At 47.8% G+C, this 25,563-nt stretch overlaps 8 protein-coding genes across 8 annotated transcripts; 4 read left to right on the top strand and 4 right to left on the bottom strand.

The window, feature by feature from the left end:
- Positions 1-1,332: 1,332 nt before the first annotated feature.
- BJ212DRAFT_867636 (NADP-dependent mannitol dehydrogenase) lies at positions 1,333-3,053 on the bottom strand. The gene is made up of 10 exons (XM_041344235.1): positions 2,897-3,053; positions 2,605-2,831; positions 2,450-2,546; positions 2,322-2,385; positions 2,170-2,262; positions 2,001-2,113; positions 1,741-1,949; positions 1,601-1,683; positions 1,460-1,542; positions 1,333-1,401 (listed from the first exon to the last, which is right to left on the bottom strand). Exons 2-10 carry the CDS (start codon positions 2,633-2,635, stop codon positions 1,383-1,385), a joined length of 792 nt encoding a protein of 263 aa, XP_041187237.1. The 5' UTR covers positions 2,636-2,831; positions 2,897-3,053; the 3' UTR covers positions 1,333-1,382.
- BJ212DRAFT_867677 (surfeit locus protein 6-domain-containing protein) lies at positions 2,688-4,657 on the bottom strand. The gene is made up of 7 exons (XM_041344236.1): positions 4,476-4,657; positions 4,331-4,420; positions 3,821-4,270; positions 3,412-3,764; positions 3,160-3,359; positions 2,897-3,108; positions 2,688-2,831 (listed from the first exon to the last, which is right to left on the bottom strand). The coding sequence occupies exons 1-5, from the start codon at positions 4,602-4,604 to the stop codon at positions 3,161-3,163; spliced, it is 1,221 nt and encodes a 406-aa protein (XP_041187236.1). The 5' UTR covers positions 4,605-4,657; the 3' UTR covers positions 2,688-2,831; positions 2,897-3,108; position 3,160.
- BJ212DRAFT_1391936 (uncharacterized protein) lies at positions 4,635-5,859 on the bottom strand. The gene is made up of 5 exons (XM_041337046.1): positions 5,594-5,859; positions 5,467-5,532; positions 5,304-5,414; positions 5,134-5,251; positions 4,635-5,085 (listed from the first exon to the last, which is right to left on the bottom strand). Exons 1-5 carry the CDS (start codon positions 5,642-5,644, stop codon positions 5,072-5,074), a joined length of 360 nt encoding a protein of 119 aa, XP_041187235.1. The 5' UTR covers positions 5,645-5,859; the 3' UTR covers positions 4,635-5,071.
- A 5,168-nt stretch (positions 5,860-11,027) lies between these two features.
- BJ212DRAFT_1283686 (uncharacterized protein) lies at positions 11,028-11,306 on the top strand (the record flags this gene model as incomplete). Its single annotated transcript, XM_041331775.1, has 1 exon — positions 11,028-11,306. The coding sequence occupies one exon, from the start codon at positions 11,028-11,030 to the stop codon at positions 11,304-11,306; it is 279 nt and encodes a 92-aa protein (XP_041187234.1).
- Positions 11,307-11,470: 164 nt separating this feature from the next.
- BJ212DRAFT_867332 (uncharacterized protein) lies at positions 11,471-12,005 on the top strand. The gene is made up of 3 exons (XM_041344234.1): positions 11,471-11,574; positions 11,623-11,785; positions 11,838-12,005. The coding sequence occupies exons 2-3, from the start codon at positions 11,627-11,629 to the stop codon at positions 11,922-11,924; spliced, it is 246 nt and encodes an 81-aa protein (XP_041187233.1). The 5' UTR covers positions 11,471-11,574; positions 11,623-11,626; the 3' UTR covers positions 11,925-12,005.
- A 389-nt stretch (positions 12,006-12,394) lies between these two features.
- BJ212DRAFT_1391882 (uncharacterized protein) lies at positions 12,395-13,506 on the top strand. Its single transcript, XM_041337045.1, has 5 exons — positions 12,395-12,682; positions 12,739-12,870; positions 12,923-13,169; positions 13,254-13,355; positions 13,410-13,506. Exons 1-4 carry the CDS (start codon positions 12,592-12,594, stop codon positions 13,294-13,296), a joined length of 513 nt encoding a protein of 170 aa, XP_041187232.1. The 5' UTR covers positions 12,395-12,591; the 3' UTR covers positions 13,297-13,355; positions 13,410-13,506.
- Positions 13,507-13,898: 392 nt separating this feature from the next.
- BJ212DRAFT_1391877 (uncharacterized protein) lies at positions 13,899-14,307 on the top strand (the record flags this gene model as incomplete). The annotated part of the gene is made up of 1 exon (XM_041337044.1): positions 13,899-14,307. A coding segment is annotated over one exon (409 nt), but the record flags the coding sequence as incomplete, so codon positions are not given.
- A 6,798-nt stretch (positions 14,308-21,105) lies between these two features.
- On the bottom strand, positions 21,106-22,987 carry BJ212DRAFT_1391861 (uncharacterized protein; the record flags this gene model as incomplete). The annotated part of the gene is made up of 9 exons (XM_041337043.1): positions 21,106-21,517; positions 21,587-21,848; positions 21,903-22,090; positions 22,139-22,261; positions 22,320-22,395; positions 22,466-22,627; positions 22,681-22,799; positions 22,858-22,935; positions 22,984-22,987. The coding sequence occupies 8 exons, from the start codon at positions 22,985-22,987 to the stop codon at positions 21,588-21,590; spliced, it is 1,011 nt and encodes a 336-aa protein (XP_041187230.1). The 3' UTR covers positions 21,106-21,517; position 21,587.
- Positions 22,988-25,563: the final 2,576 nt, after the last annotated feature.

Genomic DNA, 25,563 nt, shown 5'->3' with positions numbered 1-25,563 from the left:
TGGCATACTATGGAAGGTGTCTGACTGGGCCGTACATTATATAGTAGCAAGCCCTGCTCACAATTGTCTCATGTTCGTTCACAGCCTGTGTCATGTACAGCCGCATATGCCCTTCCCCACGTTCCATATAAACATGGCTGACAACGAGCCCTCGAGCAGTTTGATTCTGCCTCAAGTCCTGAGGTGAAATGATCGAACGCCTCATACCACCAGTGCTTTGGATGTCTCGTCCCCTCTCCAAATTTCACCTGCTGTGTTTCCAAATCTTGGATCATGTTTCCTTGCTCCAGATGGGTCGCACTTATCTTGCCCGATTTCGTGAATTTGCCGAGGCCGCTGAAATAGACGGCCTACAAGCAGTTGATCGCTGGTGTGTGGAACAGCAAGCAGAGTGGGATAGACTGTCGAACACGGCAAGCTGGCTGCTCAAACGAGTCATCGATCTTCACTAAATTATTATATCACATGAAATCCATGTTGGTACAGCTCGCGTTCCTCGCCACCATGAGTGCGGTTATCCTCGCGATTTCACCACCCGCTCCCCCTCTCGCTTTCTCTGTTTAGTTGAGAGCATCTGGGTTGAGCGCCTGCGGTCTTTTCATCGTCCAGTACTTCCCTATCCAGGCGTTCTCTATTTCGGACGAGGACATGAGAGTTAGTGAAAGATGGTAATTATATCAACTCAGCTTCGCTTGCGATTGCAGTCGCCAGCCCTGTCATATTCGCCCTCTGGTCATCTATTCTCTTTGCTGTTGGGATCGTCGATTATATTGTTGAGAATTCTCGTGGCAAACCGCAATCCATGCTACTCTCGCTTGTACCGGTCACTATCGGATTCATGGCGGGCGCAGCTGTCGTGATCATCGGCAGCGTAGTTGGGTGGCGTGTTCAAGCCCGCCTAAGTGTTCTGCTACTTGTTTGACCCTTTCTCTTCTGCCCTCACCAGTATAAGAGAAAGCCAGTGTGAGCAAGGCGGCGTGGCTTTGATGGAAATAATTAGTCTGTAATTTTTATTTCATCTTTCTATTTGCTGTGAACATGTCGCACAGAAAGTTTGTCGGACTTAACACAGAAGCGTCGCGCCCGAGCTCGAGGGACCTGTCGACTAATTGCACCACAACCCTTCAGTTGTCCAACACAGCTTGATTAGTCTCGCTTCTAAGATGATATCAAAAGTCTTAGGAAGTCTTTACCACAGTATAGACACGGAATGATTGAGCGGACTGAGTCGACTTCGTCACAATCCTTCCTCATTCGGTACAGCAGCGTTGACTTTCTCTGAAATTATTGTACACAGTGATCACATCCATCCGTTGTAGTGAACCACTCCCTCTTAAGCCCCAGCCGCGTCATTGATCACTCCTTTGTGGTGACAAGTGAATTTACCAGATAAGCTGGCCACTAGACAAATGCAAAGGGCCTGTCAGAATTGTAACTAGTGCGAAACAGGCAGACATACCCGTCAACAAAATACTCCCCGCCAGTCATGTAACTGGCATACTCAGACAAGAGAAAAAGTGCCTGGCCTGAGATCTGATCGGGCTATAATTTATAAGATGAAGTGAATTAGTGAATGCTAAATAAAACACATGGTACATACACGAGCGAGATCTCCCAAGGGAATGTGTTGCTTTTCATACTCTACGACTTTTTTGGGCAAATCATGGGTTTGATCCGTGTACACTGATACGCATTTTCAGGACGTCGTGCTTGGAAGAGAGAGATAGAACAAACACTGACCATAGCCGGGAGACACTGCATTCACTCTGATTTTGTGTTGAGCCCACTCAGCAGCCAGCCCCTTTGTGAGGTTGGAGACGGCAGCCTTGGAGGAGTTGTAGAAGACCTGCGTCAAGGGTTCGTTTGTCGCAGCTTGGTTGATGATCTGCGAGCTCATAGAGGACGTGATCACGATCGAAAGGTTCCTCAAGTCCTTGCCTCTCCAAAGCCTGCCATATTCGTCAGGTCATGCCTTCCTCAAAATACATTATGGAGCTTACTTTGCAGCAGCCACGGCGCTGTTGAACACGCCGAGAACATTAACGCTGTACACCTTGTTGAAGTCCTCCGTAGTCAGATCGAAAGCAGGCTTCACTGCAGAAACGCCAGCATTCTGCAATCAAACCGGTCGTTTAAAGAAGTAGTCTGACTGGAAACGGTTATACTCACTGCAACAAGACCTGAGACGGGGCCAAGATCTTTGTCAATGCGAGCAAAAGTTTCAACTGTTTGCTCAGCGTTGGTGACGTCACACTTATAAGCCTGTGTGGGAGGATAGGGGTCTAGATGAGGACGACATCTCTACCAGGTTATTTGCATACCTGGACTTTGACTTTATATTGCTCTTGAAGCTCTTTAGCGACTTTAGGGGCATCTGGGTTACTCCTAATATATCACACATCCATGTCAAACATTAGCGATTGGTAGCATCAAAGTATCTAAGCTTAACCTGTAGACGATTGCCACTCGGGAACCAGCCCTAGCGAGAGCGCGGCTATACCCGAGGCCAATTCCGCGGTTACCCCCAGTGACAATGGTGCATTTTCCTGCAGGCGGAATTAGGACGAGTCAGAGTGGCCGTCACTGATGGCCCAGGCGACGTACCCGAAAAGTCGATAGTCAAAGGTGAAGACATGGTGAGTTTTGTGGTGGATATGCTTTGAGTGCGAGTGTAGATGGTTGTTGAGCAGTCGGGGAAGACTAGAGAGGAGACTCGAGGCAAGCGGTATATAAACTGTCGTGGTTCGAAGACGTCATAACTGTCCCCTCTTTGAATTCAATAGTCAGTACTGTATTGGCCAAGCCAAGAACGTCCCTTCTTTGAATTTTTACTGAATTGGCCAACTCGAACTGTAAGCTGGAACTGCCTTTCTAGTAGAGTTACAGTAGTACTCACAACGCTTGGGGCGCAGGGCAATTGGCCCCTTTCAATGCAGCCACACAAATATTTTCGCTTGTGCAGAACAGTGGCTAAATAGTCTGTCACCCGAAAGCGTGAGGCCGCCGATTAAGAGAATCCGCACTGTTGTAGAGATTAAGCTGGCCGTGTCATGTCTCCATTCACCCCAAATCCCACCACCTCTCACGCATCGACTCAGGTATGACCCACTTGAAACGAGATCAACATAAGTTATCCCTAACCAAGGCTACAGTACCTACGCTACTTGTGCTTGCCCGTAGCTTTCCCTTTACCTTTATGGAAAGCCTTGCCCTCAAAACCAGGTCGAGCTTTAGTTTTCCCCTTTGACGATGAAGACTTTCGTTTATCGCTCCGTCGCTCATTTCGCATCGCGATGTTATCTGAACGTTTCTTCTGCTTTGCAGCCATGGAAGCCGTGAGTTGGTCTTTCCTCTCCTCCCTACAACGAGATGAGTATCAATAAGAAGTCGAGTGTATCATCAACAACTTACCAGGACTTCTTACTCTTGGTTTTCTCCTTTTCTTTCCGTTTTACTGCTTTCTTGAGGCGCACTTCATCATCTTTGACCTTAACGCCTTCAAGACGCGCCTCCGCTTTTGCCCAGCGACTCTTATCTTCTATAACTTTGCGTTTGTCCTCTGGCATCGAATCTAATTTTTCCTTCCGCGCAGCGAGCTGCGATAAAGCTTGATTCGGATTGGAAGACGTCTTGAGTGATGCGGCCTTTTTGCTCGAACTCCCGGCCACCACAGCAAAAGACACATTAGTCAACGGACCATCGGTAAGGCGAGATGCAGCAGTTCCTTTTGAGGCGGCCGGCAAGTCCGGAACAAGTAGCTGATTCTGTTGGTCAAGCACAGGGATGAACTCAAATTAGAACCTTGCAAGATGCAAAATACCTTGACAGGAAGACCCCTCGTCACTTCCTTCTTGCTTCCCTTTTTGCCTTCAGCCTCTGCCTTGCGCCTCTCTTTTGTCTCTTTTCGTCTTTTTTCACGAAGTGCGGCGCGTTGCCTTCTCCGTTGTTCTAAAAGTTCGTCTTTATCTCCCGGCTCTCCACCACCTTGTCCACCACGTCGGAGGGCTGCCATGCGCAGATGCAGTTTATCTCGAAGAGCAGCGATACTCTCCGGTTTAGCCATGGGCACTATGGGGTCGAGTGGGGCGGTCACAGCGGTATCGCTGAGATCCACATCATCCACTTGCATAACATCGTCGTCGTCGGCACCAGAATCGGACCCGAGCACCGCAGCTTTCTGTTTCCCCTTGACTTTCGAGTTGGTTTTTTCCAACTCAAGAGCAGCTTCATTCTGAAGGTCGATGACCGACTTTTGATTGGCTGGGTCCAGCTAGGAAAATAAGAACTCAGACTCAGAAGGGAACATCAGGTAGTGATGATAGTGGAAGACCTTATCCCTGCGAGCCTTTTTTGATGCCTCCTTCGCAGCTTGTTTGGGTGCCTTTTTGTTTTTGCTGTGTTTTTGATACTTGGACGGAACCTGTTCGAAGCGCATAATGCTATTCAGATTCATCTTGAAAATTTCAATAACGCACGTTGTTGTCTGCATCATGATCATCTTTGGCCAGGTAGTATTTGGCGGGTATCAGGTTTAGTAAAGTCTCGAAGGTATCATTATGAGCCTCGACTGAGGTACGCAGGACTTCGACGAGTGTTGTGGACATTGGCACGAACAGGGAGATCAGCTTGCAACGGGAGCAGAATCCAAGGACTATTATTACGTCATACAAGCCTATGCACAGTGCCCTCTACGTATATATACTAGGTTCGAGGTCTAACGCATGTACTAAGTCGAGGACAGCCGATATGAACATTGTCGATCACAATGGCATGCCTGTCTGCACCTGCACCTTTTCTTCTTTCCAGGATGGCATGTACAACATGCAAGAACGGTGAAAATAATCAGGAGACTAGTTTATAGTTCAACTGGCCCTCTAACTGAAGCATCTGTCATTTGAGAAATCTCTTGAAATTACCTAGAACAGTGTTGGAACTTCGAAGGGACCGACATCCGGTAAATAGGAGAAAAGCAGCAATGGTAATCGCTGAGCAGCGAGGCATAGCAGGGCAAAACAACAAAAAGATGTTTGAGTACAGTTGAGGCTAGAAGTTTGAGAACATCGTTAAATAACTAGATATATATATCTGCCTCCCATGAGATATAGAGCCAGATATATCTAGTATAAAACTCACCTGGGTCATCACGGACATGATAGTGACAAGGGCGTAAAAACAGGGATCGTAAATGAAGCGGTCGCCATCTACTCCTCACTTTCGACTGCACTCCTCTAAAAAACCGCCAAGCACGTTCCTAGGGGAGACAGTATTCCGAACAGGTACTATAAAGTTCTCTGGAGACATACCCGAGGTGTCCATCGATTTGGCAAAGAATCTCGTTGGTCATAGTCTCTATTTGAAGTTGTACCCGAGTACTCAGTTGCCCCGTACCAGGGCATAGAATCAACTGACAACCTCTTCGAATTTACGATGTCAACATTGGTAAAACAAAACCGTGAGACAACCTACCGGGATGAAGCTATAGAGGCGATCTGGGGGAGGCGACACATGAGAGACCTGACTATAACCGTCGTCCTGAAAGAATTCCCGAACCGTAAGACTGAGAATACTATGCTCGAGCAACATGAAAACTCACCACATTAGCATACATGTAACTCGACGGGGCGCCGTATGGATGATTAATCATGGTGGCCCAGCATGAACGAGCATGGGTATGACGGTATACTATGTGCTACTGGTGCTTTCTGTTCGTTCGAGCCGCGGGATCAGAAAACTGCACGCAGATAAGGAAGACCGCTCTACACAGATTGACAGGTGACCATATGGCGATGGGAAAAGAGCAGTGCCGACACGGCCACCGATAACTAGGTTGTGATGGACATAGCCCGTGTTTGGTTCGCAACTAGAAAAGTGAGCCGAAATCTGGGTTCGAATTCCTGATGCTACTTACATAATACTACATAACATCAAGATGCGCCCTCAGCTCAACTCTTTCGAGAATCGAACTGAATGCACCAGCCATACCAAGTTCACCAATGGCCACTGGGCCAAGGCCAAGTCGCAGTGTTCCGAATTGCCGTGGACTCCGGAGATGCCCAACTCTTGAAACTGTCACCCCATCATCATGATCACTAGGTCAGAGGAAATTTATGTTTTAATAGTACGACGAACCCATTAATGATGGAACAGAATCTGCATGGTCACACCATATTACCATCCTGCGGTGTCTTCTCATGTTGAGGTGACCTTCTACCGAAGTTCAAGTTCTGTTGAAGTGGACCACGCGGATGGCCAAGATGCCCCGACAGGCCCAAGGTCCAATATATCACTATATTAGCCCTATCCCACATTTTTTTCACCGTCTCCTGCATTCTCCAATTTACGTGTTGCTCATGACCCTGGGAACATGAGGGAAATGTCTGGCCAGTTCAATGCTCTCCCATCCATCAACTTCAAGCTTGCCATGTACATTCTTGACCTCGCGCACATCTGGTTCTGAAGGCATTGCTGACACGGTCAAGACGTTCCCCGGAAAACCTGATTCTCGGTCCTGGAGTGATGACGACAGATAAGCAGCGGGTGGAATATTTTGCCGTTATCCACCCTTGAAGTAGTAGTATTCCATGCATCAAGATGACTTTGTTTTAGCAAAGATTTTCTGGTACGCTACTACGATATCATCAGATGGCGCAAGGAGAGATCCTTGTTAGTATTAACAATTCGCAGGCCGCTGATGATTGGGCACGTTACCCCTTCTTATCTCTGCTTTTGAGACGCTGGTGTAGTTCATTTCTGTCTCCTTACATCATCGTCTCCTTGGTGCAAGTAATATATTTGAACAGCACAATACATATCACACCATTCAGGCAAGGAATCTCTTGATCATCAGAACACGAAGAATGAGCTCATGTCGTAGGTCTCCAGTTATCCTGTATCCCATGAACAGCAGTGTGGTGGTATGATGAAGCTCCGCATGATCGGTACGACTCATACGACATCAAGCCAGTCGAGAGCTAGCAGTTGGAACACCTTTGGCGGACTCCACTGAGTTCTAGATGTTACTAGCGTCCAGTCGGCTAATGCCCACTGTGCATTGCGCGTGCACATCTGCTACCTATAATCTTGCTTATGTAGGTCCTTTTTTGATGAAATCTTGACGAATTGCACTCCCAAGCATAGTCTTGCGAGAATTAGGCTGCACTTGCCGGTATGTTGCTACCTTATGAGTGGATGGTGCAACAGAATAATGACCAATATCGAAGACGACATTAACTCAGCTGTTCCTAGCTGTCTGACTCTTGGTGTTGCTGGTCAGTTTGTTCTCCAATGAAGCTCTTCAGTTAGCCCACGTTAGATTCATGATTAGATGACCACTGGTGGAACTGATGCAGAACGTGCCGAACAGAATATCGGAAAACGTTCCTTCACTGATGCTCCGTGTCGTGCAATATTAATGAGGCTCCACAGTTAGTCTAGGTTAGGTTGATGATTAGATAACCACTGATGAAACTGATGCAGAACGTGCCGAACAGCATTGAATTTGGAACCTATTACTTTATCGAAGCGCCCTCAAATAGTTCGCACGCTTCATTGAAATCCAAAATCCCCCAACCATTATGATGTACTTTGCTTCGATCGAGGGCTTCTGATCATAGAACTTCTTCCCCGTTCTCATCATTTCGTTGACAATAGTTGCTACGATCAATCAAGATTCTCGCTCGAAGAACCGATATCCAGACTGGTCGCTATAAAAGCGGTGGATGGTGGTATGTCTGCACAAACTCCATACGCCCCATCCAGATATGACCGTTGTCTCAAATGATCCCGCTTGGTTGCAGTATATCAGTACTGTTAATCTTATCAGTTATTTTTCAGGTCCGTAGAGAGCAAGTGGGATGAAGATCGTGATGTCTCACTATCACTGATTTGTTTTGCAGTTGTATCCTCTGCCGCGGTGATATACGATTGGGGTGAGCGAAATAATGCTTTCCGAGGGTATCATTAATGTTTTCATTCCAAGTATTAACGTTCGGACAAGAGGTAAGTTGATGTCATCGGCGCAGCCGTCTCACTAATAATACTTCGACAGTTCGAACTGGTCTGGGTAAGCAAGGTCCTATAGAGCAAACTGTATAATGCGGTTGACTCAGAGCAGAGGCAACGTTGGTCTATCATGACCGCTCTTTATATATGTGTACATTGTGTCATGAGCGCAGTTGACATGTTGTGCTGAGTCGACTTGAACCTATTCTAGGTTCGCTACATTGGAATACTATATTCTGTGTAAATTTTCGAGGCTAATAAGTTGACACTGCACTGTACTAACTTACAATTAGGGTCCTCATACTATGTATGTATCCCCCGAAATACACTGTTTGTTTTTTCTAACTGGTGGCATGTAGGGAATATCCCAGTGTTAATGTCAGATATAGTGGGTGTTCTGCACCGATACCTCCCATTCCCATTCATTTGCTAACTGCACTCTCACACAGGAGTGAGTTATATTTTCAGCTGCCTTATGTTGAACATAATGACTGCAACAGCTGTAAGTTCATTCAAAGCACGGAGTCCATCAATGCGCACCAGTGACCTGGGTTTTCAGGCCTTATCCTTTACTTCATATGGACATTGACCCCTGTCGTCGTCAATGCTATGCTGGGCGGTGAGCTCACCTGCGGTATCTTACTGAGATTGACTTGGCTGAAATACCACACAAGTCATCATGTTGATTCGGATACATGCGATGTATGGACAATCCAAAAAGATGCTCATCTTTCTCGTTATAGTCTTGTTTGCTTTCACGATCGCCTCCGGCATTACCGCAGTAATGGCGAACACCGGTATTTTAGTGGGTAAGTTTTAATTTTCAATGGAACCCTCAAGCGCATAAAACTCATGAACAAATACCAGAGGAATTCGTCCTTTTTGGTTCCCCTATGTGTCTTTTCGAAAAATCTGCCGCGTACCAGATGAATCTGGGTTATGAGAGTTTGATATCTACCGCTATATGGGAGGTCCTCGCCTCCGTTCTGGCAGTCTGGATTGTTATAAAACACTTCCGTGAACTGCGACAATTTCCGACAGGATCGACTATTGGGGACTGTTATATGGCACTGACTAAAAGTCACGCATTTTACTTTGTAGCGTGAGTTTGGTGGTTTGGATGTTATTATCTTGTTTCGCTGATGTTTCGCATGTGTTAGCTTTGCTGTTGTGACTTGCTTCACCCTAGGCTTACTGTCTCCGAATATCATGGTGCGCCAACCTACGAATATGTGCCCGCCCGCTCATCATCATTTCTACAGTTCTCACCGTCTGTGGGAGCTGCCCTTTATTCCGATGTGCTCCAAGTTGCCCAGGTGTTGCAGATGTTTGTGTTGGGGCCACGCCTCATCCTCAGCATTCGTGAATATCACGCTGAGCTTGTGGCCAGGTCTGACGAGGGAATAGGCATGACGTCCATTTATTTCCAGGCTGGTGGTGATGCGTTGATTGGTGGAGATGTGATTACCGGTGGAGATGTCTAGCACAGGAAACGATCCAAATGATCAACCACGATCACCTACCACTACAGGGGGCATGTAGATTTTACTAGTTTCGTTGTAGTTCCGGAGTGATTTAGAGGATATAATGAGGTCTCTGCAAATCACTGACATGCTATATTACTATTGGAATTATCTCGATTCAACCATGATGAGGAAAGAACAAGTATTTTCGTTCCAATGACTCTCAGGGCCAGCAATTCGCTAGCCTAGTGTATCGAGAACGTAAAATTTGAAATGGTTTTGTTCCCTTCCCCTACAAACTAGTTATACCCAATTCTTTATACCCGCAACACCCAAGGCCCGTCTTCTCATGGGTTCTCGTGTTTTATTCAAACCAATTCCTACCCGCTGACCACCGCCCTGCAGTCCATGCCGTCGACCTTCTGCCAATTCTCGATTTCTACGGTGCAAATATAAGCGACATCCTCACCCACTCCAGCATGGACTGTTGTAGATGACGGAGGACCGCTTGATTGGTTGATTAAATGAGTGCTTCAGGTTCTCGTTGATATGAAGGAAGATATTAAAGGATCTTGGATACTATCGAGTGAATTAGATGTAGGAAAGACGTTTTATGAATTGAAGTTAAACTTACAATGTATCTGAGCTGTTGATCGGTTTCTAAGATGTTGACACTTGGTACTCGCTTGAGCAAACAATTGGGCGTTTGTGACGTACCCGTTTGCAGTCAGAAGGAAACCGAGTCGCACCATCTGCTGAAGCTGGATCTTCAAAGCTTGCAGTGCTCATCCAGGCCGGCACTATATTCACCGGCGCTCAGTTCTATTCGTTGCAGGCAGTTTTTACGAAAATACCATAAGAATTGCATACAACATCGTAGTCAAAATCACCTACAACGAGGATGGTGTAATACGGGGAGTCGACGTTTTATCGAGGCCCTTGCTCCTTGAAGACAATCAGAAAGTGCCCTGATTGAAAGCTTCTTCAGCAGGTAAACAATCAAACTTTCCAATGAGTCAGCCTAGGAATCACACAAGTAGTGTTAGTAAGGAGATTAATGAATTCAACGATACAGTGCAATTTTCATTGCAGTCTATTGCCGTTTGAGATGTACGTACGAGCCCATCGAGTTGGACCAGTGAACGTTGTCGTATGTGAAATGATTATTGCGTGTGAGGTAGTGGAGAGATGTGAGAGGATAAATAGCTTACAACATCATAGACATGCAAGTAAGAGAGAGAAAAGAGACGTGCAGAGACTCACGGGGCCGGTGAAAACGCGATCGTGACGTGCATGTGACACGGCGTATGTGATGCAGCACTGTCACCGTAACTCCTACCACGTAGTGAGTCGTGCTGCTTCCACACCAGTGCTATATGGTAAGACGCATGCGGCCTCGATCGGATGCTCGACTATTTTGGGCGAGGTTTGAAGGACTTTGATGGCGGCGAAGTTGAAGTTTGGGTGATCAGGCCTAGTGGAATGTTATTTCAAGTTGCTTTCTTTGTGGACTCGGACTTGGATGCCCTGTCACCTAGCACTTACTTGAAGCACTGGGATGCTATGCGAACTGGGCAGGTCCAGGTACGAATACCACACAATATCGCAGTACTATGTACAGGAGGGTTGGGGATCACATTTGTAGTTGGAGGGTACGTGAATGGGACTGAGTTTGGAGGTAGCACGGCCACAGCGGACAAAAGAAGCAGTACTGCTCAACTCCTTCACTTTACTCGCAACCGACTCGCACCATCAACAATTCGTGCTTTTCTGTGCCTCGGAGCCTGGGGCAGAAGTGCTCTTCTGGCGATGGAGGACCTTCTAGCCTCTGTAAGGAGTTGAAAACGAAAGCGAAATGGAGTCGAAGCTGAGGAGGACGACGAGGAAAGTAGTAAGATTTATTTGATTGTTCAATTAATACACTCTTCTTAGTAATGTACCTGCAGTGTTCAGAGACACCCGGGCCACGGTGTTTTCCATCTAACCGCGGTGTTGACGGGTCGGTGTGTACCCGTGCGGAACCCTATGCAGCATAGACTACTAATCTGGAGCCGAGATTAGGCTTCAGCGAAGTAGAGGGTCTGAGTCATCATATCTGCACGATCCAGGTATCTCAACCTGTCAAACTTCTTTTATTGCATTTCATCCAAATGACCACTGGTATGCTCGCAGGTCTCCTTATGTTGTGGTCCACGAGTTTTAGAAACGTAATTTGGACGCTGATGGACCTCCAATGTCACTCCTTGACTGGCCACAACAATTTCTTTCTAGACTTGACGGTGGCGCCAGCATCAGCACGCGGCCTGCATGCCGTGTTTTCGGTGCGGCGTAGACAGTCGCACTTACTCGATCATCTCTGATATGCAATGACAGTGTTCGACTTCCATCTCTATATCCGGGGTCATGAATGAACACTTGCTCCCACCTCGCATAGAGCGCATGTTCTCCTGTGCTCAGTGAAAATGCCTGTGACGTTCTATTCTGATGGGCCAGATGCGCGCACGATTTACCTGCAGTAAATCATTCATGCGGAGTTCAATTTGTCCCTTATAACTGCTGTTCGTTGACTTTAACTTCCCAACCCGCCTGCGAATAGTTCTTTATGACTGGGCAGAAGCTCCTCTTGGTGTTGACAATCATCATCTCCACTTGCATATTCTCTCTTTGCTGGGGGTTCATGATTATAGTTTGGCATCAACGATATGTGATTCTCCCCGACTCCGTCGTCGACCTCATTATAAGATATCCTACTGTACTCACCCTCGTATCCACTGTGATATCCACCGTTCTGTCAGTAATCACCACGGCGTACGTTCAGATAGCTAGGTGTACGCAATGCTTCGCTGACATCTGCATCTGCATCCAGCCTTTTATCGTTCGCTGTCAAAAAGGCAATCAACCATTATATTACTCGACCAATATCACTGGTCGAACTTCATACTGCAATAGCTCTCACCAAACCACAACCCCTTCTTCGATGGAATCATTACAAACTCTCACTTTTCACGTTGATTCCTGTCTGTTTGGTTACGCTCCTCAATTCAAGGTTTGAAATTATGCTCACGAGCGCCATAACTGACACATACCATATCGCAGCTGGACGACATTACTATTGCCAACACCGTTTATGTGGCCTGTACCAATCAATGGCACAGATCTGAACCTCGGGAGCAGCGCCTTCGACACGAAACTAGGTCTTGACATGGATGAGCCAGGAAGTAAGGACTGTGTATCCTTGGTCATTGTGTGGTACCCATTGATAACCTCGTTATAGGTTACGAGAATGGTTATTCTATCCTCGAAATCATGGCGCCAACGAGCGGGACTTCAGCCACATGTTCAGCTGTTGCAGGTGGAAGTGAGAGTGTCTTCGCCTTCAATGGTGTCTTGTACAACAAATCCACTAGTACGTTCTGATGTAACAACGTACCTGGATTAGTATCTCATTCTGTTATCAGGTGGCATCCTTCCAGCTGTCGAAGAGTATGCAGGCACGACATTGCACCCTGGTGGTATTGGTCTTGAGTTCTACGGTGGAAAAACCGCGGCTAATACATCGCTCGTCAAAGACCGGGGTCATTCCGGACTCGCTAGAAATTATGCAATAACTCAACAGGGTCTTTCGGCGAATATTACCTGCGGTGACCTTGACCCAAACAAGTTCTCGCTGAATTTCACAACTACGAATTCGTCAAATACAACTTGGTGGGTAGGGATAGCTTCTTGCCCTCTCGGCAGTGTGTCTGCATAGTCCACCTGTATCTGAAGCAGCCTGATGTTATTTGTCAGCGGGTTCCGGCTCTTGGTCGACACTGGATTCTGGACATGTTGACTTTCTCGGTATTGTTATCTGTCCCACTCCCCACGTGAATAATGGAGCCACATCATTCGGTAAGCAAGTTCAACGTTGAGAAGTGCTAATGTTGATCGTCGCCACTATCTTAGACATCCTCCTGCAGGGCATGGGAGACTATAATTTCCTGGATGCAACAGTCTGCAATGTAGTACCATACGTGGCTTCGTTCAATGTGACATACAATCAGACAATGATCTCTATCGATCAACATCAACCTCGTAATATCCAGCCACTCCAAAGCAACAGCACCACTGTCTTATCGGACATAGTGGAGATGCTGTCTGACTCTATTCAGACAACGTTCACCAACCGTTTGGGGCAGTTGCTGCAGCTTAGCAGTTTGGACCCCACAAGCTTTCTGAATGAAACGTTGGTGAGTAGGTTTTGTCGCGTTTAGAACGGCAAACAAATTGTCTCACTTGCGAGTTTCACAGGAAAACTACTTCCGTGGCGTTGTAGAGTTTTCTGCCACAGTAAGTGAACGATCTCGTCTTACTCCTCACTCTCAAATGGGGGTTGATATACTGTAGTACCTTCGTTCTGCCTACTTTGCAGAAGGTGCCAGTACGAATTCAGCGATGCAGGACTTGTACTCGAACCCAGAAGCTTTCATACCCCTGAATGGAACAATGTTTATCGCGACCTACGGCTGGTACAGTGGACGCATCACATACATCTATATTATCTGCGTCTTCACGGTCATCTGGGTGGTCACTGTCTTAGCTGCGGTGTACAGTCTGATTCATGAATATACCCACCCACGCACCAGTTCCGTTTTCGATGTGTCGAACCCAGTCCATCTGATGATGGCATCTGCGGCGGGGGGACTAGAAACGCTGGCAGGATTTGAAGATGATGGAGTTTCGGAGAATGAACGTGCACGAGTGCGTCTTTTTGATGGTCGTGATGTGGCACCTGATAATGCAATGAGAGAGAACACACGCGCTCGGCCTACTAAACCGACATCCCGAGGTTCGAGATTGTACCGTAGGAGCAGCCCACAGCTGCTGGACATAACGTGCCGTGAAATCTTTCATTTGTCTTGCTACCATGATCTGTACGGCTACCAATAGTAACCTGCCCTTATACCACGTGATTGTTTTTTTTTCCTTTCATCTGATACTTACAGTCTGCGCATCGCACCTTATTCCACGTGTTGCTCTTACAGAAAACCTACAAAAGATCCAATAGATAAACTTGTAAAGCTCGGTGTTCTTGCAGCAGGCAGCCTTCGGAGAATGACATCACAAAATTGCTCAACTCAATGATATTCCCGATTTAGACTGTTGTGCTGTATTTTGGCAAAAACAAAAAAATATTACGTCATGATCATTAGCTGATTTCTTCAGTCCACCGGCCCAGTTCTCCCAGCATTTAAGCTCAGTACTCATGTTCTGTGCAACGGGAATGACGAGCATGAAATGTTCAAACCTTGCCAGCGGCGGCAGCTATTCCTTTGATTCACTATGAGGAGGCGCAAGACGTGGATCAAAAACTCTCGAGCTCCATTCTATACGCGCAACCACATCCCATCGTCATCGGTGATTCGGCACATGCCCTAAAAACTAACAGGGAAGTGACGAGTGTCACCTGACCGGAAGTCGTTCAGTCGGTGCAGAAGCATCTGTCACTGCATGCTCAATATTACATTGTATCCGGCATCTCTACATATCAATCACTGGAATAAGATGTAGAGCTAGAAGTATTGATTTAGCAACTGCGACAGACGAAAAGGTAGAAACTTACTCATGATAGACCTAGTCTCCTCTAGCCAGACGAATCGACGGAAGGTAGTACGTTCCTTCGTACTTCTCCGAGTCGGACTTTTGCAATCCTGCCAGCGTGATCCATGTGCCATGCGGCTCGAATCAAGCTCAACACGTCCAGGTATGACCAAGGCATTCCAAGGACTGTAAAATGCCTGTCGGGAAGCGGGTGGTACCCAGAATAAGAGCCGATTATTTGGCCCAACCATCCATCCGTCATCTCTCAGCAAAAAGGAGGTCGACCCGGGCTCATCATAGGAGGCGTCTGCGATTAACTCTGCAGTGTTGCAGAGTGCATGGGTAGAGTTAGGGGAGAAATTTATGACGTGCTCTGGCAAATTGACATCTCCTGCATACCAGAGCCGGATTGTGCCATCCGCTGAGCAAGATACGATGCGAGTGCCATTTGGTGAGAATGAGACGCAGTTCACCAAACCAGTGTGCCCCCGCAGGGGCTCACCAACTTGAACTAGCTGCTCCTTTGCTGCATCCAACAGCCGAACAGTGCGATCCGAAGAACCAGTCGCGACATGAATCCCATCTGGCGAGAAAGAGACTGAGTTGACGGAATCAGTGTTCTGCAAGGGCTTTCCAATTTGGTTCCCAGTTGCTACATCCCACAACCGCGTAGTCTTGTCCAAAGAACCGGTCACAACGCGAGTACCATCGGGGGAGAATGATACTGAATTAACTGAACCACGATGCCCCCGCCAGGTACCAACTGCCTGCCCAGCTGCATTCCATAACCGCACAGTCATGTCCGAAGAACCGGTCACGACGTGAGTGCCATCCGGCGAGAATGATACTGCATTAACTGAACTACGGTGCTCCCAGTGTTGACCGACTTGCTTCCCCGTCTCCACATCCCACATTCGGACAGTCTTATCTGAAGAACCAGTCACAACACGAATCCCATCCCGCGAGAATGAGACCGAGTTGACCGGACCATCATGCCCACACCAGGCGTCACCAACTTGCTGCCTCATCTCTACATTCCACAGCCGAACGGTGTTATCCCAAGAACCAGTTACGATGTGAGTCCCATCTGGCGAGAACGAGAGTGACTTGACAGAGGAAGTGTGTCCCTCCAAGGGCGGATCAGCTAGCTGCCCTGTCACTATATTCCACAGTCGGACGATGCCGGTGTCCAAAGAACCAGTAGCGATGTAAGTCCCATTCGGAGAGAAAGAGACCGAGTGGACAAAACGAGTGTGCTCCCACAAGGACTGACAACCCGACTGCACTGATGCATCTGACTGCACTGCTGCATCCGACTCCACTCCTGCATCCCACAGCCAAACGGTCCCATCCGAAGAACCAGTCACGATGCGAGTGCAATCCGGTGAGAACGATACTGAGTTGACCGGACTAGTGTGCTCCCGCAAGGGTTCAGCAATTGGCTGCCCCGTCTTGGCGTCCCACAGCCTAACAGTGTTATCCGAGGAACCAGTCACAATGCGACTGCCATCTCGTGAGAATGAGACTGAGTTGACCGAACGAGTATGCCCCAAGAATGGCTGACCGACTATCTCCCCCGTCGCATCCCACCGCCGGGCAGTGAAATCTAGAGAGCCGGTTGCGATGTGAGTCCCATCCGGCGAGAATGAAACTGAGTTAACTGAATCAGTGTGACCCTGTATGGGTTTACCGACTGGCTGCCCCGTCGCTGTATCCCACAGCCAGATAGTGTTGTCTGAAGAACCAGTCACGATGCGAGTCCCATCCAGCGAGAATGAGACCGAGTTCACTGAACCATTATGCCCCCGCAAGGGCTCACCAACTGGCTTCCCCGTAGCTGCATCCCACAACCGGACAGTGTGATCCGAAGAACCAGTTGCGATGTAGGTGCCTTTCGACGAGAACGAGACTGAATTAACTGGACCATCGTGTCCACGCCAGGGCTCCCCGATGGGCTGCCCATTCGCCGTATCCCATAACCGGACAGTCTTGTCCGAAGAACCAGTCACGACGCGAGTTCCATCTGGCGAGAATGTGACTGAGTTAACTGAACCGGTGTGTCCCTGCCAGGGCTGACCAACTGGCTGACCCGTCGCTGCATCCCACAACCGGATAGTCATATCCTCAGAACCGGTCACAATGCGAGTCCCGTTCGGCGAGAACGAGACTGACAGAACCCCTCGTGTATGTCCACGGAGCACGCTCTGAACAGCTGTCCAGTTTTTATCATATCCAGCTGCCAGACGGAGAATCTTCGGAAACTTTGCAGCGAACTTTTCAGATATCACAGATTTGACGGGCGAGAACGGTAGTGCTGATACATATAGATGTGGCGTGCTGTGTAAAATGATGTTGCCAAAGATTTGGATGAATCTCTGCACATCCGTTGCAGTCGACAAAACATCCTCGTATCCGGAATGGCCCTGCGCTCGAGCGTTAGCGTTTCATTTAATGCTACCCAGTAGTAGCTGTGCTTGCCTTCAGCCACGGGACAATGAGTGACAGCACAGGACCTGCTCGGTTGAGTGCGTTGAGAAGGCTGAGTGCTTCGAGCCAGAAGAGCAATTGCTCGTGACGCAGGAAATTTCTCACTTTCTTTGCGAGAACCGCGTCAAAGACTGTTTGTTGTACGTGCGTGGCCCAAAATCGACAGGCATAGGACAAATGTGGGGGAATGCTTTTTTTGACTCGTTCCTGTAGCCCGGTGTCGTTGCAATTAGGGAGATATGATGTCTTTAAATCACAGATATTGAAAGAAAGTCTGAGTTTCATCACTCGAAGTGATGCAAAAGCAAGGTCGTGTTGCGCCTTTGATGTATCGATGAAAAATTTCCCGCTGCATGATTCGTCCGTCAGAAAATCGCGAAAGGTGGCATGAAGGGGTCGGATGGGGGTTGATGAATTGGTAGTGCCGCTGAGTAGGGATCCCATTTGTTTCACTATATGCTCCACCTTGTAATGCTCCTCTGGGTATGGAAATTGGCACCGCATGGCATTCAGAGACTCTATAGAGAGGGGTTCTGCTGCGCCAAGGATTTGTCGCATCACGGAATGAAACCTTGTTAGCTGTTTGCGCTGAGTCGCCGTATTATATTTATCATCTGGCATGATCACTGTCAAAAAGAAGTGGTACATATCGTACAGCAGGTGGTTTCGCTCGGCAGGATCACGGGATGCCACGGCGTCAAAGGAGTCATCTGGAGATGCGCCAGTAGGGGGTTCTTTGATGGTTCCGCAAGCAAGACGCGCCCATTCGAAAAGTCCATCAGCTTTCTCAGCGAGGACTGCAAACTGTCTTTCCCCAAAATTCGACAGCCCTTCCAGCTTCTTCGACACGTAAGTGTGGATATCGCGCTCCGCAGTTTTCGGTGGAATTTCGTCCATGGACACTTGTTGAATATGCTGAGCATCGGCAAACTCAGCATCAATGTCACGCAGTGGGCGTGAGGTAACGATAAAGCGGAAGTTATCTGGGAGTTCTGTAATTTTTCGAACATCCGAGTTTTGAAGCTTCCCGGAAAGAATGCGAAGAAGGTCACACCGTGTGTCCGTTCCCCCACTTTCAGTCCAGCGCGTCGATAATGATTACAACAGGGTCTGCGATTGGTTTAGAGAGCTCCCACAGTGGTTTCGTGAGAAGCTTGTCCCATTGCTGAATAATATCTGCCGTATTCTTGAGCGCTTTATCGTTCTGAACTGCACTCGCCAAGGCTCGTCTCATCGGCGGATGACGGTCAGGCCAGGTCGCACGCGATGGTAGAGAAAATCTTTTGATGGCGGAGGTCAGCACTTTGGCAGCGGTCGAAACAGTAACAGGAACCAAGCTTTCCCCCACCGATGAACGAGCTAGCGATTGTGTGAGCAATGGCTGTTTTGCCCGTCCCAGCAGTGCCAGATAACCACAGCACGCGTCCAGCAGAATCTCCACGTTTATTGATCCATTCCGTGATCTGGGAGATGATCTCTTTGCGGGTCCCTGGTAGGCATTTTTTCCTAGTATCTAGCCCTGCGCCCACTGCATAAGTCATCTCCATGAGATTTAATTCATCGCCTGAAGAGATGAGTTTTTGTCGAATCAGGAGTACGTTCGAATCCTTACCAGTACGGTGAACGAAGATTGCCACATCCCGATCAACTTGATCCCGGAAGTTTTGCATGAGCGCGTCCAACTTGTCGATATAATTTTGGATCGCACTGTTTGTTTCCGAGAAAACATCTCTTCTCAGTCTCTTCCCTATGATAATGATAGAGAATTCAGTATGTGCAAAGCGCAAATATCTTGTTCAAGACTCACAGAAGTTTTTGGTGCTCGAATAGTCTCTAATAAAATGGGCACATTCAAGGGTCTGTTGAGAGATCCGGCCAACGATCTTATGCAGCGACGAAATCTGCTCAAGTGTCTCGTCCTGAAGCATGAAAGCGTAAACTTCAGCCACTTTGTCGACAAGGCGAAATACTGCTTTATCGCGATCTACTTGAGCGAGAACAATCTGCATAGATAATAATTGAACAGAAGATAAGAATGAAAGCGAAATTAAACGTACTTTTGATGCGCAAGATAACATGCACAGTGCCATCTTTGCATATGGATGTACCTATGGAATGGGATCAGTCCGGTCCCGATGCAGAAGAAGGGCCCATACATCTGCGATCCCATCAATGACACGGTCGAATATCTTAAGGGGTTCGAGATATGTGTTCCTGGAAATTATCTGCAGTATCGAGATCCGCTGGTCCATCTCTGGCTACGGACATCACGTTTTCTGCATGTTCTCCAAGTGTCTTGATGTCACGTATAGCTTCACGGGCAGCTTGAAATGCCGCATCCGCCGATTGGGGTTTAGTGTCATCTTCCGCACGAGAAGGGCCGTCCTGAACACGCACGACCGCCGAAGGGGGAACACCACTTTCTTTCACACTGGAAGGAGTATTTTGAACCTGCGATGCCACAATGGGAACAGCTCCTTCTTTCACATCAGGAGGGATGTTTTGATCGTGCATGGCCATCGATTTTGGAACACCATTTTCTTTCACAGCGAAAGGTGTACTTTTTTGAACCTGCGACCATCAGAAATCAGAAATAGCATACAAACTGAAGCGCAAGTTTGACCAGCTACCTCAATATCCGGAGTGGATAAAGCGCCTTCATGGTTGACATTTTGGCCACGACCGCGGCTCCCGGAACGCTTGAAGCGCTTGCGTACAATTTCAGCGCCTGATTCCAGCACGGCTCAGCATTCTTATTGACTTACGGAGAATTGGTCAAATACACCCTTAACCTTTAGTAGCAATGAACGAGCTCTACCACGGGGTCTTGCCTGGAGCGGAGCGTGCAAGAGTCAATACATTAAGTGCGATAAATTTCAGAAACAAGCCACGTACTGCCAAGGCTTCACTAGCTGCGTTGGCACTGCTGAAAGCTTTTGAAGGAGGGTATGTACTTGAACGTTTCATACGAGAATTGAACTCTTCGCTCATCGCGAAGGGGAAGGGGTGTATCAGCCTGAACGAAGTACGAGAGGGTGTGAGAAGTGTGTACTTACCTGAGGAGAACGGTTTAACTAGGTATTGGGACGGGCGTCACGACGGAATTCCGTGAGTACCTTCAAGTTCGATCTTCGCGGACATTGGCGGTATCTTTCACTGCTCCCCTGACTGAAATAATAACCATCCAATTTCTGTGCATCGACTTGCAGAAGCGTGTTCCATCAATTGCCCACAGTGACTTAGCAGTCGTGACTTGACGGCGCTGAGGAACTGAGGTGTCAACTTACTTTGAACTCGCTATAACGAAGCAAAATTCTCGTGAACCAGTAGTACTGGTGTTTTGGGGCGCCTGAAGAATCACAATACAAAGTAACCTTATCTGCATATCAGCCGTTCACGTCGGATGAGTTTGATAGTGGCTGATGTCTAAATAAGCGCGCGTCACGATGAAGTTACAAAGAGCACTCAGCATTCTGCCATTACAGAAGTGAGCAAAAACCTTGTGAATTATCAAGTGTAACTGTATCAGCGGTCCATTTTGGAAGGGCCGAGCTTGGAGGTGAATTATCAACATGAGCGTCGGTGACTGATGCCATTCGATGATTTGAATCAAAATTACGTAAGCGCAATAACATAAAATTAATTAAATGTCGGCCATGAAGCCGCCCCTTCTCACATCCCATGGTTCTCTTTTTCCCATCTACTAGTCCTTCCTTACACCACCTCCTTGCATTGCGGGTGTCTAGAAGATACAACCAGACATGACCTAAGGTCACCCATTCCCCTTAGTCCCGCCCAGATCCCCAGTCCGACCCCAGTCCGACCTCCTAGTATACAAGAGCCATGAGAGAAGGATATCGAAGAACCCCTACGTTCTTCCTTCGATTCTGTTTTGCATGGCGATTTCGAGGGGCGAGATCGTATTGAAAGCGTCAGTTCTTTTTCCGCGCTCGAGTCTCCATTATTAGGATTCGGTGAGGTTTCAACTTGTGATATCACCGTTAGCAAGCGGGATGACATTGAGATGTTCCACTTGGGAGGCTCCAGTCATTTACCTCATTTTCGGCCCTGATACCACCTCCACTTCGGAGGTGACCTCCATGACGATTGGTATTCATTGGCGACTCCGTACGCTGAAGTACCGTCACTGCGCGTAAATTGCGATACATGGACCTGCAGGGGCGTCATAGGATATATCTGCAAATTGCCTTGTTCCATCTCGGCGATCGTCCATACAGCCGAGAGGTAGTTCTGATTTCTATTCATGGCATTGCGAATAAGCACCATGTAGAAGGAAATCGATATGACTGGCACGACCTAGTTGATTGTAGTTCAGTAGGTTTCGATAACAAGCGCTAAAAGAGGGATTACCAGGTCTACCATAATATACTCTCCATTGTTCGAGCAAACGAAACAGATTAGTGTGATGATAAGCGCTACAGAGTACAACACGGCGGCATCCACGAGCACACGCGCTATCGGCATTATAGTGTTCTTCGCGCTAGCGTGAATTTTAGTAATATTGCGTTCAATCGCCCATATTCGATATGCTATTAATCCTGGAAACATTCAGAACTTCTGCATCGCACGAGCGGAAACGAGCTTACCCGAACTCAACACATTAGCCACAATAGTCGAGATGAAAAAAACCAGGATCCACGTCTCAAGCACTGGGTCGAAGATGCTAGTATTGTATTGCGAACCATTCCAGACCGCATAGAGCCCAGTCACTGCGAGACAACATTAGATCACACAACTTCCTCAAGTTGAGTACCAGTGCGGCCTTACCTGCGATGCTACACCACAACATGGTCGGTACGATGATAACCCAGACGGATTGCCAAACAACATAGCAGCGAAAAACCTTTTACCATGCAAGGCACTTCTATGAGCTCAGAGGACCCTAGAGTGGTAGATAAAAAATATGAACCTACCACCACCCCATCAGCAAGTAACGTTTGCAAGACGTACAATGCATGCTTGATCACAAACATTTCTTCCGTAACGTCTGCGAAGAATGCTACTGGCCCGCCTGGGTACGTGTCGCGATACTTCACCAGTCCATCTTCCACACGAATGATGCTCGCGACAATGTGCTTGGTGAATGTCAGTAGATGCCGTGCCACAGACGTAAGAAGTAAGGACTCACCGCGGTGCTCAGTAACAATAGCAGGATGGCCACTACGACGATTGGGCGTTTGATGTCCTGCACCTGCCGTTTGTAGGTCAAAGACCAGATGGTACCCATAAACATGAGCACTGAAAAGCCTGGAGAAGTGAGTTGACGGACATGGGATGACTAAAGCAAATGATTTGCGATACTCACCGTATAAAATGCCTTCCAGCACTACTGATATTAAAGCGCCAGTATCCAATGGGATACCACTTGAAGCCATGACGAAACCTGGGAGATGTGCAGTGGTATGGCCAGTTTCGTATACGCGTTATATACTCATCATAAGATCACTGATCCATCGGGTGGGGCATGGTGATTCGGATCGTGGCAAAACGTAGCTCACTGCGTCTCGATGGCCTTCATAGACAGGCTGATGTTTAGTAACGAAAGAATAATTTCCTTCTACTTATTTTTGATCTATCCAAGGAGGCTATATATAGATAATGTCGGCTGCAGCCGCAGGGTGCCCCTGGACTAGCCTCCTTCTGCACATGGGCGATGTTTCGGGTCGGTACTCGTCATGATGCGAGGCCGAGGCAGTCTGCACTGTTATGATCAATTAAGCTACACACATGAGTCACGACAGTTGTCGTGATGCACCTCTTTGGAATGGTAACAATAATGAGTAGGATACTAGGCTTCAAATTTCAAATAGAAGGTTAGATACACGGAAGCTGACAGCTATTATCACAGCCAGGCCATTGCATTTGCATATATGGCCACCACAGCCCAAATCGCGCCATCACGACCTGATATCGCAGCCGTCAGTACCCCACGCGCTGCCTCGGGCCTATGTCAAAACTGCGCAACGAAAAGTCACGCTTGCGCGCAGCCGCGACGTTTCAAAGAAGATAGTATTTAATCTGCATCCCCTCGTCTCCACCCCTGAACGGGCTTGAACATGAAAATACTCTAGCTTCGAATGCGCACGTCTTCACAGATACCGTACTCCTCCGGCGTCATATGAGGAAGGATACCCGTCGACTGAGGGGCGTCCACAACTTTGCTTCATCTTCGGCCAATAAAGGTACCAGGAGTTGAGGGCAACTGTATAGTTCCAATTGACCTTCCGGGGAAGTTAGTCATTGACGGTTGCATCACTCAGGGTCATGCTCGTAGAGGAACAGGCCGTTATGAGCATGGTAGTGAATCAACGATTGCGGTTTGGGGCCTTACCACGGAGTGTGAAAAGAGGACCTGTTCATTGGGTGCTGCCGTTACGAGGACAACGTCTTCATCGCACTGAGAGTCCAAGATGGCTGGAAACTTGCTAAGTCATCAGCTATGTACGCGATTTGAGTGAGTATAAGTACGCATGAATTCTCCCAACTCACGTGGAGCGCGAATGTACAAAGGGAGGCGTATTAAAATTGTCTAGGCATCATCGTGCTCGAGTTGGAACCGGTGCGAGAAGTTGACCGATCCTGCAAGACCCAGGCCTGGAGATGAAGAAAAGGATCAATAATGGGCATAGAGACGTGGACAGCACTTAGCTAAAAGGCGGTCATATCATACGACAAACACTAATACATGGCCACTGATGAGTAAGTCGCGTCTTCTACATCTGTGGAGAACATATACATTGCTGAAGATGCAACTTACAAGCGTCGCACGGCGTCCTCGAGGATGTCAAGCAAGAATTGCAACTCCGCAATGGACAGTTTGCCTGCTCGCTGTCTTGCGCTCGGACCACACCCCCAAGGCTCGGGGATGCTTGTTGAACCTTCCAACCCACCTCTCACGCCCTCTTGCTCAGATTGATACATACATTTTCAACTCTTCGCGATGAGAAAGTAAACATTGATCCAATTCCCGTACATGATGATGGTTGATTAACAACCTGATAAGTAATGGATTTGACATTACTAGTAAGCCCACGGCTGTATGAACCGGGTGTCAGGAGAGCTAGAGCAGATGGCTTGCTCCTGGGGTGAAAATACTATAGCCGACGTCCGCGATGAACAAAGAGACTGCTGGATTCCGTCCGGGAGTAGCTGGGACCGAGTACTTTCTGGCTGGCGTGAGAACCAATCATTGACCGAACCACAGAGCTGGACAAAAAGTCTGGTTTGGACCGTGGTTCTGGACCGAACTGCGGCAGCACGGCCCCTCACTGTCGAGGCATGTCCACTCTCATCCGTACCAACGTGCGTCGCTGTAGGAATGGACAGGTCTGAGAAAGGAACCATCGGCATGAGAGTCGTTAGGCTTCTCCACCGCCATACACGTGCCAGGTCCGTGCACCGATAGGCGCACTCTTCTCTGCAAGTCTCTTCTAAATCTTTTTCGGAACTTAAGCTTCAAGCTCCAAAGCCTCACTTTCGTGGTTCACTAACTTCTCTCTTTGAATCTTATATTCACTAACATCATTCACAATAATTTCACCTTCAACAGGTCTTTAAATTATATTCTGAACAACGTCATTCAAACTCGAAATCCCCCTCGATTACAACCAGCATTTCGACTCCCTTTCGTCAGAATAAAGTACGGCATCTCTACGAAGCTGACGGTACTCCAGAGAAGAGCGGTTCAAACAAAAACTTTGAATGACAGGATCGAAGTCCATTCGGGAGTTCAAATCACACTCGTCTAACCGGCCGATCGCGACCACAGTTTAGATCTAATATTAATGAGTATATGAAGGTAGGTTTCTGACATTAATTGAATACGCGAAACAGATACTGTGCAGAGTCGCGCATTCTGCCAACAACACTAATTAGTCTTAATCTTAGTCTGTTGATCACACGAGTCGCAGGACTGCCGGAGACTCAGAAGGTCACTTATTGGCGGCGACCACACCGTGACAACCTGAGAAGAAGATCATACGAAGTCGCAGGACTGCCAGAAATCACTTCT

The sequence above is a fragment of the Suillus subaureus genome, assembly GCF_016647635.1.
Source record: "Suillus subaureus strain MN1 chromosome Unknown BJ212scaffold_53, whole genome shotgun sequence".
Classification (NCBI taxonomy): domain Eukaryota; kingdom Fungi; phylum Basidiomycota; class Agaricomycetes; order Boletales; family Suillaceae; genus Suillus; species Suillus subaureus.
This window is presented reverse-complemented; position numbering and strand designations above follow the sequence as displayed.